The sequence below is a fragment of the Cricetulus griseus genome, chromosome 3 (assembly GCF_003668045.3).
Source record: "Cricetulus griseus strain 17A/GY chromosome 3, alternate assembly CriGri-PICRH-1.0, whole genome shotgun sequence".
NCBI lineage: Eukaryota > Metazoa > Chordata > Mammalia > Rodentia > Cricetidae > Cricetulus > Cricetulus griseus.
In genome coordinates, this window is record NC_048596.1 from 49,075,130 (window position 1) to 49,091,988 (window position 16,859).

At 39.6% G+C, this 16,859-nt stretch overlaps 1 protein-coding gene across 1 annotated transcript; it reads right to left on the reverse strand.

Annotated features, from left to right (window-relative positions):
* Positions 1-3,343: 3,343 nt before the first annotated feature.
* Positions 3,344-16,390, reverse strand: LOC100759112 (membrane-spanning 4-domains subfamily A member 4A-like). The gene is made up of 6 exons (XM_035441491.1): positions 16,241-16,390; positions 11,420-11,548; positions 10,471-10,527; positions 8,849-9,007; positions 5,189-5,290; positions 3,344-3,406 (listed from the first exon to the last, which is right to left on the reverse strand). Exons 1-6 carry the CDS (start codon positions 16,385-16,387, stop codon positions 3,344-3,346), a joined length of 657 nt encoding a protein of 218 aa, XP_035297382.1. The 5' UTR covers positions 16,388-16,390.
* Between the last annotated feature and the right edge of the window lie 469 nt (positions 16,391-16,859).

Below are 16,859 nucleotides of genomic sequence, written 5' to 3' on the forward strand. Positions count from 1 at the left end.
ATGTACTAAGTGTTCATGAAACTCACTTTTGTTGTTGAGTAAAGGTATTTCAAAGTAGAATTGATGTATAGGTATATTGGCAAAGCTCTGTCCTCCATAGGGATGACAAAACATCTGGATAAGTTTTTCTATTGGTTGAAATAATGACACAGGTATTGAGAACATACATTTCTAATCTAAACTCATATGGGAATCCCTAAGATTATATCTTTATTAGTGTTTTGAAACTACAATCAGATTGTCAAAGATTCCATGACTATTTTGGGGCTATTTTGGTTTTTTTTGTAATGCAAATTCGTTTTTTTGTACTTCATACATCAGTACTGCGTTTATAGTATTTCCATTCTTTCTATCCCCGCTCTGAATCCTCTCATGTCCCTCCCAGGCCCTTTCAAATTGCGACTTCTTTAATTATTGTGAAACACACACACGCACACACACCCACCCACCCACCCCCACACACATACATATATATATATATATATATATATATATATATATATGTATGTGTGTGTATGTATATGTATATGTATATATATACACATACACACACACATAATGTGTATGTATATATACTCTGCTGAATCCACAGTGAGGGTTCCTCACTTAATCTGGCAGTTCAAGTCAGATATTGTATTTTTGTTTGGGCCTAGAAGAGAGTGAGTATTATAGATGTCTTCAGTTTTCACCAGTGTTCTCTTTCTCTCTTTGTGCAAGATTTATACTTTTTGTTTGTCTGTTTGTTTGAGACAAGGTTTCTCTGTGCTGCCCTAGAACTTTCTCTGTAGACCAGGTTGTTCTCGAACTCATAGAGATTCTTTCACCTGTCCTGCTTCCTGAGTGCTGGTATTAAAGGCTGCACCACCATCACCTGGCAAGATATATACTTTTTGTTCTTGATTTAATTTTCATATCAGAATATATTATTTACTCATTCACATATGTATTATAATTAAAATATAATTACATTATTTTCCCTTTTCTCCTCCCAACCCCTCCCAAGACCTCTCTCTCCAATCCTCTTGCTGCCCCCTCACTGTCTCTCTAATTCACGTTGTCTTTTCTTTAATAATTATTTTTGTAACAATATAGCATAAGTATATAAACATGATGTGTCAAGTTCATTCAGTGTTGCTGGTATGTGTATGATTTCAGGACTGACCACTTAGTATTAGATAACCAATTAGGGGCTCCTCCCTGGGGAAAACTAATTCTCCCTCTGCTGTCAGTCATCGGTTGCTGTCAAGAGCTTTGTTATGGGTGGTGGCCTGTGTGCCTCTTCCCAATCTGTGCTGGAATGTTGACAGGTTTGATCTCATGCAGGTCTCCAACAGACAAACTCAGTTGCAGTGAACTCATGTAGACTCCAGCCCTGTCATGTCTAGAAGGCTCTGTTTTGCCTCAGTTCTCCCAGACGACTGGCTCTTATGGTTTCCTGATCCTACTTCCACGGTGTTTCCTGAGCCTTGGTGAGAGGGAGTGTGATATAGATGTTCCATTTGCATCTGAGCACACCCAGAGACATTTGTTGTCTGTACTTTGACCAACTTTGGGTCTCTATATTAATCGCCGTCCACTGCACAAAGATGGGGGAGGGTAATAGAAGAGATGTGATATGAAAGCAGAGTGGGAGCCATGGCGGAGGCCTGGGATGGGGGGAGGTCAGGGGACAGGGGAAGAGACAGTGAGAAAGATAAATAAAAACCAAGTCTGAGCCGGGCGTTGGTGGCGCACGCCTTTAATCCCAGCACTCGGGAGGCAGAGGCAGGTGGATCTCCGTGAGTTCGAGACCAGCCTGGTCTAATAAGAGCTAGTTCCAGGACAGCCTCCAAAGCCACAGAGAAACCCTGTCTCGAAAAACCAAAAAACAAACAAACAAACAAACAAACAAAAAAAAACAAGTCTGTATTGGGTGCCCCAAGAAACAATCTGTAATCCGTAAGGTTGAGATATCTTTATTGAGATAAATACCAGCCAAACGCAAGCCAGAGCATGCCAGGGGCAGCCGAGCAGCAAGGCCAGAGGGAAGGGGCAGAAGAAGGGGCTTCCATGCGCTCTGTGGTCCCTTAAGAGCCCATGCTGCGTCATCCTGACCTCACCTTGACCATGCCATCACAGGCGTGGTCAGGCACACCTGTAGCCAGCTTCTAACAGGGGTGGCTTACTGTCCCCTACAAGTATGTATGAAAATGCCACACAAATCCCATTACCTTATATGCTAAATGTTTAAATGTATAAAATAAATTTTTGAGGCACAATATGTGACAACCAAAGCACTAGCTATTCTACCTGTGTTCTGCCAAATTACTACAGGTCAGTGGTCTAGGTTCTTAGTCATCCCTTGAAGAGGTGTGAGGCACAGGGAGATTTGGCTGTATTTCTGTTGTTTTCAGGGGTACAAGAGAGAAAGAGGGGGTATCTCAAGATGAAAACTCATGGTGTGATGTACCCGAAACCCCTCATTCTATTCCATTTTCTTTATTTCCTAACCTTAAAACTTAGATTATTTTCTCTAATATCTCATCCGAATTAGCAGATAACACATGGATGCAATGGTTTCTAACTTGTTTGTTCTGTAATCAAAAATAAAACACACTTAATGCATATCTAATAAATATGTCTAGCAATATTCTGACATTCATGGCATCAGAAAAGAGTTTAATTAGGTATCTTCCTGCTTAGTAGGAAGATAAGGGAGATAAAAATGAATTAAATCTTATCTACATGTCCTGATGTACATTCACTTAGACAGGGGTAGACATTGACCTTGATAGTCTGTGCTACATTTTTTATGGCATACAAAAGAAGCGGGGGCGGGGAGGAGAAGCAAAAGTCACATTTTTCATTTCTTGAAGGAAAAAAGAAACCACAGCCTTAAATCTGTTGCTTTAAAAAAAAAAAAAACAAAGTTACACAAACAGGAAGAGCATTAGACAAAGTAGCAGAAATGTGTAGTCAGTGTGAAAATCTAATGTGATTAAAATCATTTCACCCATTTACTTCAAAACCAACTTTGCTGATTTAAAGCACTTTTAAATTGTCATAAGTATGAATAAAACATGTTCAAATGCTATTTAGCTAGTAAATGGATGATATATGTATTGCTTTCTGATAATCTTATGAAGAGCCAGTGGAATGATCTATCAAGTTCCTGGGGAAACATGAGAGCATGTCATTGGAAACTTACACACACACACACACATACACATACACACACAAATACACAGGTATCCATATCAGAGCTGGAGTCTTGTGCTTCCCTGTGTGTGGTTCTTGAAAAAAAAAATCAACGCAGATTTCCTGGAACATTCTTTTCTTGGTGTGCTGGTGATACCAAACCTCCTTAAAGTGATGTAGGATATGCTGTTTCTTTCCTGGGAGGACTTGATGGCATAATTATCACGACCTGTAAAGTCAATCAGATGTTATTACATTATTCACAGACCCTCAGGGATTCCTTTCTTTACCCACATATTGTCACCATCACCATGCTCACCCTGTCACTACAGAATTGAATCTCACATCAATCTGATGGACTTCTCAGGCATCCCTTAGATCAGGCTACACCTAAGACACACATTCAGTTGTAGAATTTTATGCTTTAGGAACTTTGAATGTTAGAGTGGAACACTATGAGGTGTGAATGAAAGTACCCATGAGTTTGCTTAAAATGATGTTTTATAGAAAACACAGAGCTCTTTTCCCAAACCAATTTGCTAGTGCTGATGGCAGCAGGATACACAAACAATGACTTGGTTGCCATACACAAAGCAATGATAACTGGACTGGCTCAGAGTGTCAGGAAGCAACTTGAAAGCACGAATAAGTCTCATCCTTGTTCTGCAAAGTCGTCTGACATAGAGTTTGATAGGAATAGCTGAAGATCCTGGAGATTATTAGACTGACATTATATGTTACTTGCCATTGCAAGTCTAGACTCAGAGAACTTGGGAGCAATGCTTCTCAGCTTTACTACCATTATAGTGTTCACAAGAAGCTCAGACTTCCAAATAGTAGGTACTAAGGTCTGAAAGGTATGAAGGAGTTTGCCTATCCAAAAATGCTTCATCACTCAGTGAAATCACAAAATCTTCTGTGATACCCAACATACTTACAACTCTAGGACCTGAAATTGAAAACCTATTATACACTTCTCTGTGATCTAGTCCAATGCTCTTCTTTAGGCTGAGCCTGTGGATATGTAGATGTGGTGTTGCCTAGGAGCTCCCAGAAAGAGGAACAGAAAGATACAGATGAGCACCCAGTGATCTCATCATTTTATCATCACATTATTATTGGCTGTGAGTCCTGTCCATCACTTGGCATGTGGGCAATAAGACTATTGAGCGGCTGTGGGGTTTTACTACTACTAAATCAGTCTAGAGCCCTCAATATTTAGAGAACACAATGGTCATACTCTTGTGCTTGCCTACTTCTGTCTCTGCTCCTATTACCCACTCTTTGAGATCATCTTTCTGAACAGAAGTCAGAAGGATCTTATACAAGTATCAGGGTAAGCCAATGCCCAGGTGAGTACCAAGTGACAGAGAGGCCTTATTTCCAATGTTTCTTTGTAGCCAGAGAAAGATGCTATGATAAAAGAGTGGAGTAAATCTGGTACCCTCTGTGGACTTCTAAGATGTGAATTGTTCTCTGGTCTGGACTCTAAGGGGTTGTCACTTGCAAGAAAAAAAGGTAAAACCATACTATGTAAAACAGAATGTAAAACAAAAATCCTAGATGTCTTTCAGTAAGAATAGAAGAGCATATCGTTCCTATGAGTAGGCCATATATCAGTTGACTTTGAGCTAATTAACAATTAACAACATTCTAGATGAACCTGTTCAACTTGTGTGAATCAAAAGAACTCAAGACATCTGTCCCTTGGTATCTTCAAAGAAGTGACTATCCTACTCTCTATACTTAAGAGGATATGAATTGTGCCATGTGACTGTATAAGAGAAGCTTGAAGCTTTGACAGTTCAGATGATCCCACAGATCATCCAACTGCACAAACATGATCTTTCGAGACCTTGAATAGGAAACTCAGCTAAGCTGTGCCCATACTCCCCCCATGGGAGCTGAGAGGTGATGAGTGAGAACTGTGTCCAACTTTCATGTTCATGTGACTTATTACAGAGTGACAGAAAACATGAAGAGACATATTCAAATGAAAGCCAAAACTTACCCCACCAGGGTTACAGCACATCACTCTGCATCCAAAGGCAGAGAGAGACACACCAATGCAGAACTCCAGCACACTTAAAATGACCACCACAATATCCAGACCCTGTCAACAAATCACAGTGCAAGCATGTGAGGAGTTGGGGGGTCACATTCCAAACATTTCTACACTGAGAGAGTGGAGGCACTGGCCAAGAACATGATTTCTGGCACAGCCTGATCCTTAGCCAGTTCTTGGCTTTCTAAATGTTGCATATTCTGTCATTTTTTTTGAAGCACATACATTAGATTAGGCCCAATGACCCTGTTGTCTTTCAATAACACCTGTAGCTGATTCTTGCTAATTTCATGTAGTACAGTCCAGTTATTTCACATAGATATTTACCTGTTCTTTCTTACAAAGAACTTTCTTTACCTAACCTTTTTGCTTATAGTTTCATGCTTCATAATGTATCTTTTCTTTTTCACAAAAAGATGAGGGCTTCTTGAATTAAGAGAGCTGTTTCTTAACTTTCACAGTACTAACCCTGAGATCTTACAGAAATTATGTGCTCCAGAGACTTAGAAGATGGCTTAGCTGGTAAAATGCTTTCTATGGAATCATGATGAGCTGAGGTTAGATCCATAGCACCGCATAAATGCCAGGTGGGCATGATGGCCTGCATTCAATACCCACATGAAGGCAGGAGGTTCTTAGAATAAAACAAATTGCTAGACAAGCTGAATCTGAGAGTTGTGGGTTGAAGTGAGAGACCCTGCCTCAAAGTGGAGAGCAAGTAAGAAAGACACCTAACGACAATCTTTGGCACACACACACACACACACACACACACACACACACACACACACTGGCACACACAGAGACACTCATGAGAACATGTATGCATATATTCACATATAACACACAAACATAAAAGTGTGTGTGTGTGTGTGTGTGTGTGTGTGTGTGTGTGTGTGTGTGTGTGTGTGTTTCAAGGTCTGTGGAATAATGTCACTGGTTCCCAGATAGGAACATACTTGACACTTCAAGAATAATGAGGCCCTTCCTTATGGAGGACCTCTGATGGCGCAGCCATATCTGATGGGAACAGCAAAAGTCAATAGGCCAGCACAGCCACTTGACAAAAGTCCAGCAAAGCTGAGCCACATGATGGCTGTCATGCCTGTTAGGATAAAACATGGGTGACCTTGTTGGATTCCATGGAAGGTGAGGGGACAAACAAGCCAGTCAGATGGAGCTTTAGTGAAAAGTTTTATTAGAAAGTGAAAGGGGGGAAGGAATGAGAAAAGAGGTAAAGAGACACAGAAGGAGAGAAGGGACAGAAGAGAAGAGGGAGACAGGAAAAGTCCTGTCTGCCCCAGGGGAACAGTGGGAAAGAAAGAGCAGAAGGAGAGCATAAGTGGGTGGGGGTCCTTTAAAGCAGTCCTTTGCACCTGCATGCTGACCAGGGTACTGCCTGAGTGCATTCTGTCAAGTGACAGGGGCAGGTCAACATAATGCCTGAATTCTTACAATGCCACCTTTGCTTTTCATCTCTACCTGTTGCATATTTGGGTGACTTAGTATTTGTTACAATTTGGGGATATTGGATTGATGGAAAATTTCTTATGAATCATTTATGCCTTCTCCCAGGAATGCTGTTTCTAAGCTTCCTCAGGAAAGTCCTGAACATACTTTTCTGCTTTAGGGAGATATCCTTATCTGCTTGAAGGTCTTCCTTATGCCTTGGAGGCTGTGACACACATAAAGAAGCCAGAGGTCTCTTTATGAGGCTACGAGGCATTCTTGAAACATCTGTCCCTGTACTTATGCAGGAACAAGATATTCAAAATGAAATAAACTCAAAAAGGTCAATAAGATTCAGTGGGCTACAGGACTTGGCCACAGTTCAGATTGCAAGCCTTTTCCCACTATACGCTCAGGCAATTAATTATGTGGCATATACAGTGACAAAATCAGATTGGCTGACGTTACCTCTGCTCTACACAGAGACTTATATTAATGAGCAAAGTATGGAGTGGAAAGATGATAAAATAGTGAGATGTCAGGACCTTGCTTTCTTAGAAAAGTTAGCACATGCAAAGCCACTGTGGTGTCATATGACCAAGAAACAACAGAACACCAGGATTAGACATGTAGACAAATTCTATAAATATATAAAATGTGAACATTGTATTACGCCAGAATTTAAATAATAAGTACAGCAGCTTTGGCCTGAGAATATTTCTTGGGCACTCTGACCATTAAGTGTTAATAATACACTGCTTGGGACAGGAGATATGCCCAGGATGTCTTGGAGATTATTTTGGTCTAAAGTCCTTGAAGCCATAAAAGCTACCAGCTTGAGAACAGGCTGTTTATGTGTCTCTAGATTCTTAATAATTGGGTTATGGGGTTAATGAGTAAGAATGATTATAAAAGATAACTGTTCATCAATGATGTCAAAACTTGAGGGAAAATGATTAAAAATGATAGCTCTTCTGTCATAGTTTATTAATGAACAAAAGGAAGTGAACCACATGTCTGAAAACAAAAATGATACGATTTATGTTTTGGAACAACATGAATGTATCCCTGCTTACTAAACTCTGTATAAATAAAGATGCACTCTGGCTGCTGGATTCTCCCCACCACCATGGCCTGACTCCCTGCCTCCCTTGCCTACTCTTTACATCCCTTCCTGAGTCTCCATCTGGGATGAGCTTCCTCTCTGTCCGTCTTTCCTAAAATGAAAGAAGTGTCCTGTGTCTGATTTCTCCTGTCACCGCTCTTGAATCCACCCATATTCAGATGCTGCCCTCATCCAGAGCTGGACTCGGGCACTCTGATGTAAGATGAAGCAGGAATTAAAAGAAAAAAAAAAAGATTCACACCATTCAGAAGACTTCGTGAGCATAACAAGAAGATGGCTGATTGTGATGAAAGATGATTCCTTTGTACAGTGTGAAGAAAGCAGCAGATTTTACAGCAAGCACAGAGCTCTTTTAAGCAAGAAGTATTGTGTGAGGTCACAGGCCCTATGGCCAAGAAAGCTGCCTTACGCAGCTTTCAATTCTAGAGCTATGTTCATGTCATTGCACCCTGGAGGCCTATGAGGTAACAGGCCTTCAGAAATAGCAAGCAAGATTCTTCATCAGAATAACTACATAGAATAGGTAAATTATGGGCAGGAAATTCCAGAACTTATCTTTGCCAAGTTCTGAGTGACTTTGGAAAATTGTTTCATCCGCTAAACATTTGTATCTCGTTTTGCTTGAGTGCCTGGCGGTTGAAATGCTTACTATAAAGACTTATAGGATGTTCAAGGGGGATAATTAGTTATCGATGGCCTTCATGCAATTGTGCTGATGTAAATAAATAGGGCCTAATATTCATGAACTTTAACTTGGAATCAAATGGACAATGCAGTTTGTTTTGCATAAGGAGGGAGAATGTTGATTCCTTATATTTACCTGCATTTTCTTCTCCTTTGGTCTCATTGTACCCAGGGATCTGAGTGTGAGATGTAACTCTCATTCCTAAACAAAGGCTTGATTTGTTTCTCTATGGTTTCTAACTTCTTAGGGGGATTCTATAATCAAGGAGTGTTATTCTTGGTTTTGTTGAGTCAGTTTGCTCCAGCCTTGCTTCAACCATAATCCCATGAAAACAGAAACCACTCACCATTAAAATGAGCACGGTCATGTTGCAGCTTTCCGAAGAGCTTCTATATGTACAGTAGTAGTAATGGAAAGAATGAATGCTTGGGCTCAGTGAGCTGATTATGATCCCCGAGAAGGCAAACACAGAACTGGTGATGTTCAAACCTAGGCTACTTCGAACCTAGAAAGAATAAAATTGATTAATTCAGTATCCTCCAATATCCTCAAGTTTATCTCCACCCATCACCTTAAACTCTTTAATTCTTTCCTTACACATTTCATCCTCATTGTTTTGACTAATTCAAAAGTATTCCAATTTGTCTCTACTGTTATTTTCAACTAAAATCTCTTGTTGAAACAAAAATGTGAATGTCATTTCTACAATTAAATCTTTCAGATTACCCCTACAGACGCATGAAGCATACTCCAAATTTCTCCTACCAGGGATTTCAAAACTATTATATTTATTAAAAATAAGTTTATTTATTTGGATGTTTGTGCCTGCAGAGGTCAAAGAACTTTTGGAGTTAGCTTTCTCCTTCTTCTGTGTTGGGGTAGGACATTCTCTTGTAATTTCTGAAGCTTCATAGCTCAGCTCACCTCCTATATGTCCTGGGGCTCAAACTCAGGTTATAAGGCTTAACACCTTCACCTGCTGTGCTGTCTCCCTGGGCTGTCTATCATACTCCAGCTGAAGCAGGAGATCTCTATATGTGTCTCTTACCATTCTCTGTTACAAGATAACCCTGACTTCTGCTTAGATAAATGCTGCTGAGCGCTCGTTGTCCATCTCCTTTGCACATTTCCTTCTCTGCTGTTTATTCGTTTCTTCAATTCTTTTCTAGTATTGAAAGTATATCAGCTTTTCATAAGAAGCAAATCTTCCCAGGAAAGATTTGTATCTTGTGAGTGGTTTGGTGAGAATGTAGCACGGCAGGTATATACTAATGGTGAAACTACCAGATATGATGTGGCACAGATTTAGAAGTGTTTTAAACACACTCTAGAGTTTAATGCATCTCTTTTGAGTAAGGATATGCAAATATGGTCCTAGCAAGTATCAAGCTTGTTGAGATCTTGGTTTGGAGCCTTTTTCTTGGCTCTGTGACAGATATCCTGGCATGTTATATTTTAAATTTGTCTCTTCCTGAGAGATAACTCATTGTGAATTTGTTTTATTGAATATCCAAAATCTTTTCTAGATACAATTAGAACACACATTTTGATCAATCAGTTAATAAATGCTATGTCTCTAAAATGTTGAGTGCCAGGCTTATGGGCGTGGACAGTAAACTTCAAGGTAGAGTTGATTCATAGCCCTTGACTTGTTCTCCCGAATCTCCACATCTGTACCAAGATTCTCTTTGAAAATCACTGATACATATTCAACCTGTAGTCAGAACTTAGCTAATGTTTTGACTAAAAAATTTAAGAGGCAGATTCTTCTAGATGAAATAAAAACTCTCCTGGAACTAGCTCTCGTAGACCAGGCTGGAATCACAGAGATCCGCCTGTCTCTGCCTCCTGAGTGCTGGGCTCCTTTGCTTTTTAGAGATTAAGATTTTTTTTACATCCTGGTAGAACAGATACTTGGATTATATCCCTCCTCTTTTGACACCAAAATAGCATTAAAAAAAACCTCACCAAGCCTTTTGTAGTTCTTCTTCCTGCTACAATTGAGAATGATCCTGAAATAATAAACTAGAAATAAGAGGTAAAATCCAGGTTAAAATACTTTATACATTATTGGAAATTATAATATATTAAAGCCTACTCCTAAATTTGGTAATATATGTGAAACAGATCGATTATCTTGAAAGAACCACAAAAGTTAAGGAAGTTTCCCCCCTTTTCCTAGAAAACAGAAGAATTCTACCAGACAGGTAACTGGTACAATTCATCAATGTTCTCAATTCTTTGACAATTTCATCCATGTTTATATTAAGTGATGGTCACTTCACCTCCCCACCCCATTACCCTTTCTCATTTCTTCTTTTCTACTGAAGCTCTTCTTCCCAATAGTTTTTAACTATAAATAGACACACACACACACACACACACACACACACACACAGAGAGAGAGAGAGAGAGAGAGAGAGAGAGAGAGAGAGAGAGCGCCCAATGAACATCACTGAAGACTGAATGGAAGGACTGTAGGAGCTAAAGGACAGGAAGGAATGTGATGGAGTATAGTATTCTGGATACAACATGGCCATTGCAACCATGAACACATAGAATCTGTGAATTCCTATAGAGGCCCTAGAAAGTAGAATGAAAGGGAGTGAGGAAGGGAGGGAAGGAGGAATAGAGGGAGGGAACAAGAGTGAGACAGAGAGAAAGAGCAAAGACAGAAAGAAAGAAGGTGGAAGACTAGTTAGAGGAAGGTAGTTGTTAGTTGTGTGAGAGGGATGAGAGAGGGGAGTGCGGGGGCAGATGTAAGTACAGTGTACTATATACAAACATTCTATCACCTATTTTTCAAAATAATTAAATAAAAAGAGATAAGAGCCCTCTAATAAATTAATAAATACATTCAGGATCTTAAAAACAATGCTATGCTAGACCCACTTGTAATATAAGATATGCAACTCACCATCAGAGATCCCCAAATTGGGTACCCTATGTACACTGAAATAGGGAGTGCATCATTGTATGGCACAGTGGTGCTTATCATCATGATGCCTATGGCGAGGTTCATGAGGGCAATCACAATCTGCACAACCTAGATGTGACAGCAAAGAAATAAGAAAAGATCATTTACCACAATGTGTGCCTATGTTGCCTCTTTTACAACCACTAAGATACTCTCAATCTCCATTTTTGATACACTAAGATGCCGTTCTGGATAGTCTTCTCTTGGTGTTTTTGTCCATGTAGCTGTGGTTATAACAACTTATCAAAATTGTCTGACAGGAAGTCTATCATTATGCTAGTAATTTTAAAGCTAGAAGGAATATCCCCAAGTTTTTTCCAAGATGCATTTTCTGATACTCAAGGTGCTACTGACACAACTTCTCTCCTTAGTCCTATGCTCAGACAAGGGTGATCCAAGAATTAGTAAATAATGTCTTTAACCAGAAAAAGTAACTTGAAGAAACATACCTAGCAATAGAGTGAAGAAAGAGAAGAGTAGATAGAGCATTGTCTCTGGGATCTGGGACCTGAGGGGGAAATGTTAATAAAGTGCCCTAAAAATGGGAGAATCCACAGTTGGAGAGGTGGCTCATCAGTACACAATGCTCTTACAGAGGACCAGAGTTCTGTTCCCAGCACCCACATCTGAAGGCTCAGAACTACCAGTACTCTAGCTCATGGGCACCTGATGCCTTCTTCTGGTTTCCATGATCAGCACACACACACACACACACACACACACACACACACACACACACCTGTTTTTAAAGTATGGGTATTATATAACAGATAGTCCAATCCACTAGGATGCAAAAGGAATGGAAAATTATAAAAACTTGGGAGATTAAAGAAAGGTAATACATAAGAATATATATTATCACAATGTATTTGTTTTTAAAAGATGACAGAGAAACCCTGTCTCGAAAAACCAAAAAAATAAAAATAAAAAAATAAAAGATGACAGATCTAGTCAGGCGTTGGTGGCGCATGCCTTTAATCCCAGCACTTGGGAGGCAGAGGCAGGTGGATCTCTGTGAGTTCGAGGCCAGCCTGGTCTCCAGAGTGAGTGCCAGGATAGGCTCCAAAGCTACACAGAGAAACCCTATCTCGAAAAACAAAAACAAAAAAAGAGGACAGATCTAAAATTAACTACCCAAGTGTTCATATTTGGAAACTCAAAAAAGAAAAGCAAATCAAGAAAGGGAAATGAATTTTAGAATGGAAGTCAAACATTTGATAGAATTCACTTCAGATACCTTCTGCATTCACTGCTTTCTATTTTAGAATATTACTAATTTTTAGTTTATTTTATTTGATGACACCAGCCCATTCAGATTTTCTAGGGTTTTTGTTTCATTTTGAGTTTTGGTATATAGTGTTTTCAAAGAATTCTCCATTTCATCTGTGTTACCTACTTTGTAGACTTGGGAAGTGAAGATAAGAAAACAATGGACTGGAACAAAATCTACAGTTAATGTTTTTCACTGAAGAGACACAATAAAAATCTATTATCTGTTAATCAGACTAGATAAGAAAAAAAAGTGAGGCTACCCATTAGTAGTATCAAGCCATATATGGAAGTCAGATGGCCCTACTTAAACATAATGGGTTGCAGAAGACACAAACCTGGGAAGCGAATGAGATTGGTAAAATGAGAGGTGGAGTTGATAGGAAAAGGGAAGTGAAAGAGTGTTGTGGGAATTCGACAGCAAATTGTATTGGGTGTGGTCTTCTTTGGGGGTACATGACCCCAATACCCAATAAAAGGGACACTCTCTTGGGTGTAAGCGAGATGGCAGTGAGCCATAAGAACAAGCATGGCTGGTGGCTTGGTTCTCATGCCCTTTAAGGATGGGCAGAGACGGTACAAACTGCGAAGGTCTATCTGCTGGATCCCCAGGGGCAGCAGCTTCATTCTGTATTGCGAGTGTACTTTATTGATTGACACCTGTTAATAAATCTGACTTGATCACAGAGTTCCCTCCCTCTTTTGTCAAGTAACAAAATAATCAATAAAAATGGGGTATCAGTAGACATTAAAAGAAAAATAGTCTTCCCTAGGGAGGAGTACACCAATTGGTTATCCAATACCAAATGGTCAACCCTGAGAACATACATACAAGTAACATTCAAACCGAGCATCTTATATATTAGGAGCATATATTTATATACATATATGCATGTAACAACAATCGGTGAAAAAGAAGCCATGAATTTGAAAGAGAGCAAGGAGGAGGAAAGGGAAGGGAAAATGATATAATATCAAAAATAACGGAAAAATGAAAATGGCTAAAATTCATCATGTGAATATATAAAGGTGTCAAATAATAAAAAATAGGGAAATGACAAACATAAGTACTATTATTTGGCATTTGCTATGTGTAAATCTGATAGTGTGTGTGTATAAAATTGTACTCCATGTTAATTGATAAAAAGACAATACTGCAAAAAATAACAATTCTCACCTTCAAATAAAAATTCAATGAAACTTAACAATCCTAGTCATTGACGTTATAGCTCTCTAGAATTGATACTCAGCATGGGTTACTACATAGAGAGTTCCAGGCTGGCATTGGGTACATAGCAGTTGTGGAGCCACCGGAACTCTTACCACTCCTGTTTGAAATACTCAAGAGAGCACATGAAGGGTGGGCAATCAGGCAGCTTCTTTGGAAACTAAATACAGTTTTGCAAAAATCCAGGATTTAGATTAAGTTAGTAACAGAGACATTCAGTCACAAAAAACTGTCCCCAAAGTATGACCTAACGATTCTTTGGATTTTCTCAATGTCTGTTGTTATATCCCCCTTTTCATTTCTGATTTTGTTAATTTGCATGTTCTCTCTCTCTGCCTTGTCAGACCATTCTGGGAAAACCCATAGAAACAGCTGATCTGAGCAAGTGGGAACTCATGGACCCCAGTCCAACAGCTGGAGAAGCAACATAGGACCAAAGCAGGCCCCCTGAAAGTGGGTGTCAGCTAGGAGGCCTGAGCAGACTATGGGGCCTCTGGCAGTGTAACCAGGATGTATCCCTGGAGCATGAATGGACTTCAGGAGCCCATTCCCCATGAAGGGATACTCTCTTAAGCTTAGATACACTGGGGAGGGCCTAGGCCCTGCCCCAAAAAACTTGACAGATTTTGATGATCCCTCATGGAAGGCCTCACCCTTCTTGGGGAGTGGATGGGGGATTGGATGGAGGGATGGTTGGGGGGTATGAGACGATGGGAGGGAGAGAGAACTGATATTGATATGTAAAATAAGATTGTTTCTAATTTAAATAAAATTTATTTAAAAAGGGAGGAAGGAAGGAAGGAAGGAAGGAAGGAAGGAAGGAAGGAACTGTCCCCAGCATAGCAATGTTGAGGTAATGGAAACTTTAAAAGGCAAGTGTGATGGCTGGATTTATGTCATCTTGACACAAACTATAGACATTGGAGAGGAGAAAACCTCAACTGAGGAAATGCCTCCATAAGATTGGGTTGTGGGCCAGCCTGTAGAGCATTTTCTTAATTAGTGGTTGATGGGAAAGGGCCCAGCCCATTGTGGTGGTGCCATACCTGGGATGGATATCCTGGGTTCTACAAGAAAGCAGGCTGAGCAAGCCATGGAGAGCAAGCCAGTAAGCAGCACTCCTCCACAGCCTCCACATCAGATATGTCCTCCAGTTTCCTGCCCTGTTTATGTTCCTGTCCTGGCTTTCATCAGTGATAGATACATTGTGGCAGTGTCAGCTAAATAAACCCTTTCCTCTCCCAACTTGCTTTTTGGTTGTGATATTTTGTCAGCAATAGAAACCCTGACACCCTGATTAGGACAGCAAACAGGATATTAGTGCTGGAACTATGGATTGAATATGAAATGTCTCTCACAGGCTTATGTGTTGAATGCTTCATTTCCCAGATGGATGTGATATTTTGGGAAGTTCTGGAAATTTTGTAGGGGAGGCTTACTTAGAAGTAGATCACTCACTAATGGGTGGGTCCAAGTGGTTAAGGTTAGAATTCATCCTTGCTTTTACCCGTGTCTACATAATGTTCTTGTATACCATTAGATAAACAAGTTGTGTCATATGCTCCGCTGACAGGATGTTTGAGTCGAGAGGTGGAATGACACAACCATGGACTGAGCCTCAGAAACCACAGTCAAAATAAATCTTTTATCCTTGAAGTTGCTTAGTGACACATGTCAGAGTGATGAGAAAAATAGCACACAAAATTGATACCAGAGAAGTGATTAAACCTGGTAGTACTTCTCTTTGGAACTGGCTTATTGGAGGAATTTGGAAAAGCTTTGGAAAACCTAAAGCAGTATGTGCACAGATCCTAAATGATGGTTTATGTAGGAGCTTAGAAGATAAGAACACTGACAGCGACATAGATTGAAGATCTAGTTCATGAGTTCTGACCTATGGTATTGGGAACTGGACTAGAAGTCACACGTGTTAGATGTTGGGGAAAATGTATCTACAACTTCTCTATGTCCTGAGATTTTGAGTGAGGCTAGATATAAAAACAATAGGCTAATTATCTTGGCATAGAAAAGACAACATACATTCAGGATATGACATGGATATTGTTTGCTGGCTTTCAGATTTACGATGAGAATATAAGTTAATAGAATATAATGGGTTTTTTTGAGAATCTAAGTTCTGCAAATTAAACACCAATAACTCCAATACCATTTGATGCATCAAAAGGCTAGCAGCACACTGTGGTTGGTGTTACATTGGTCATCTGAGAATTTATAGCACTGTTATCCTCTCAAAATTAACATACCCCAAGGATTTTCGGTTCTCCCTTCAAGAATTTCTGTACCATCCGTTTCCATGATTGTGAATTCACATATAAAGGCTGTTGTCCCAGCTGCTGTGCATCATAGCCAGCTTCCAAAGCAGTCTGTTCTATTCCTTGTATGGTTATCATGGCAGCAGAAATAGCTGTAGAAGAAGAAATATAATTTAGGGTGACTTCCTGGAAACAGGGAGTCTAAATACAATATGACACATAAATACTAATTGAGTTAAATATGCTAAAACATACAAATTAAGGAAATACCATGATATCGTTCTAGTTAATGATGTATTAATCTACAGTCTGTATTCTGAATTGATAATGTATACTTACATCTACTTGTGAATTTTTTACATTAATAATCCTCATCATTATCATTACCTATTCTATAACTGGATATCTCCATCTAATATTTTCTGTAAAGTTAGTCCATAGTCATAGGTTCTTTCTTTCAGCACTTTGAGTACACCAATCTAGTGTCTCCTGGAACACAGTGTATTTTGCTGAAAAAAATTCACTGCAAGGCTAATCATAATTCTCTTGTGTATGGAATGTTTTTCTCTCAATGTTTTGAAAGTTCTCTTGTCTCTGCTTGTCATTATAG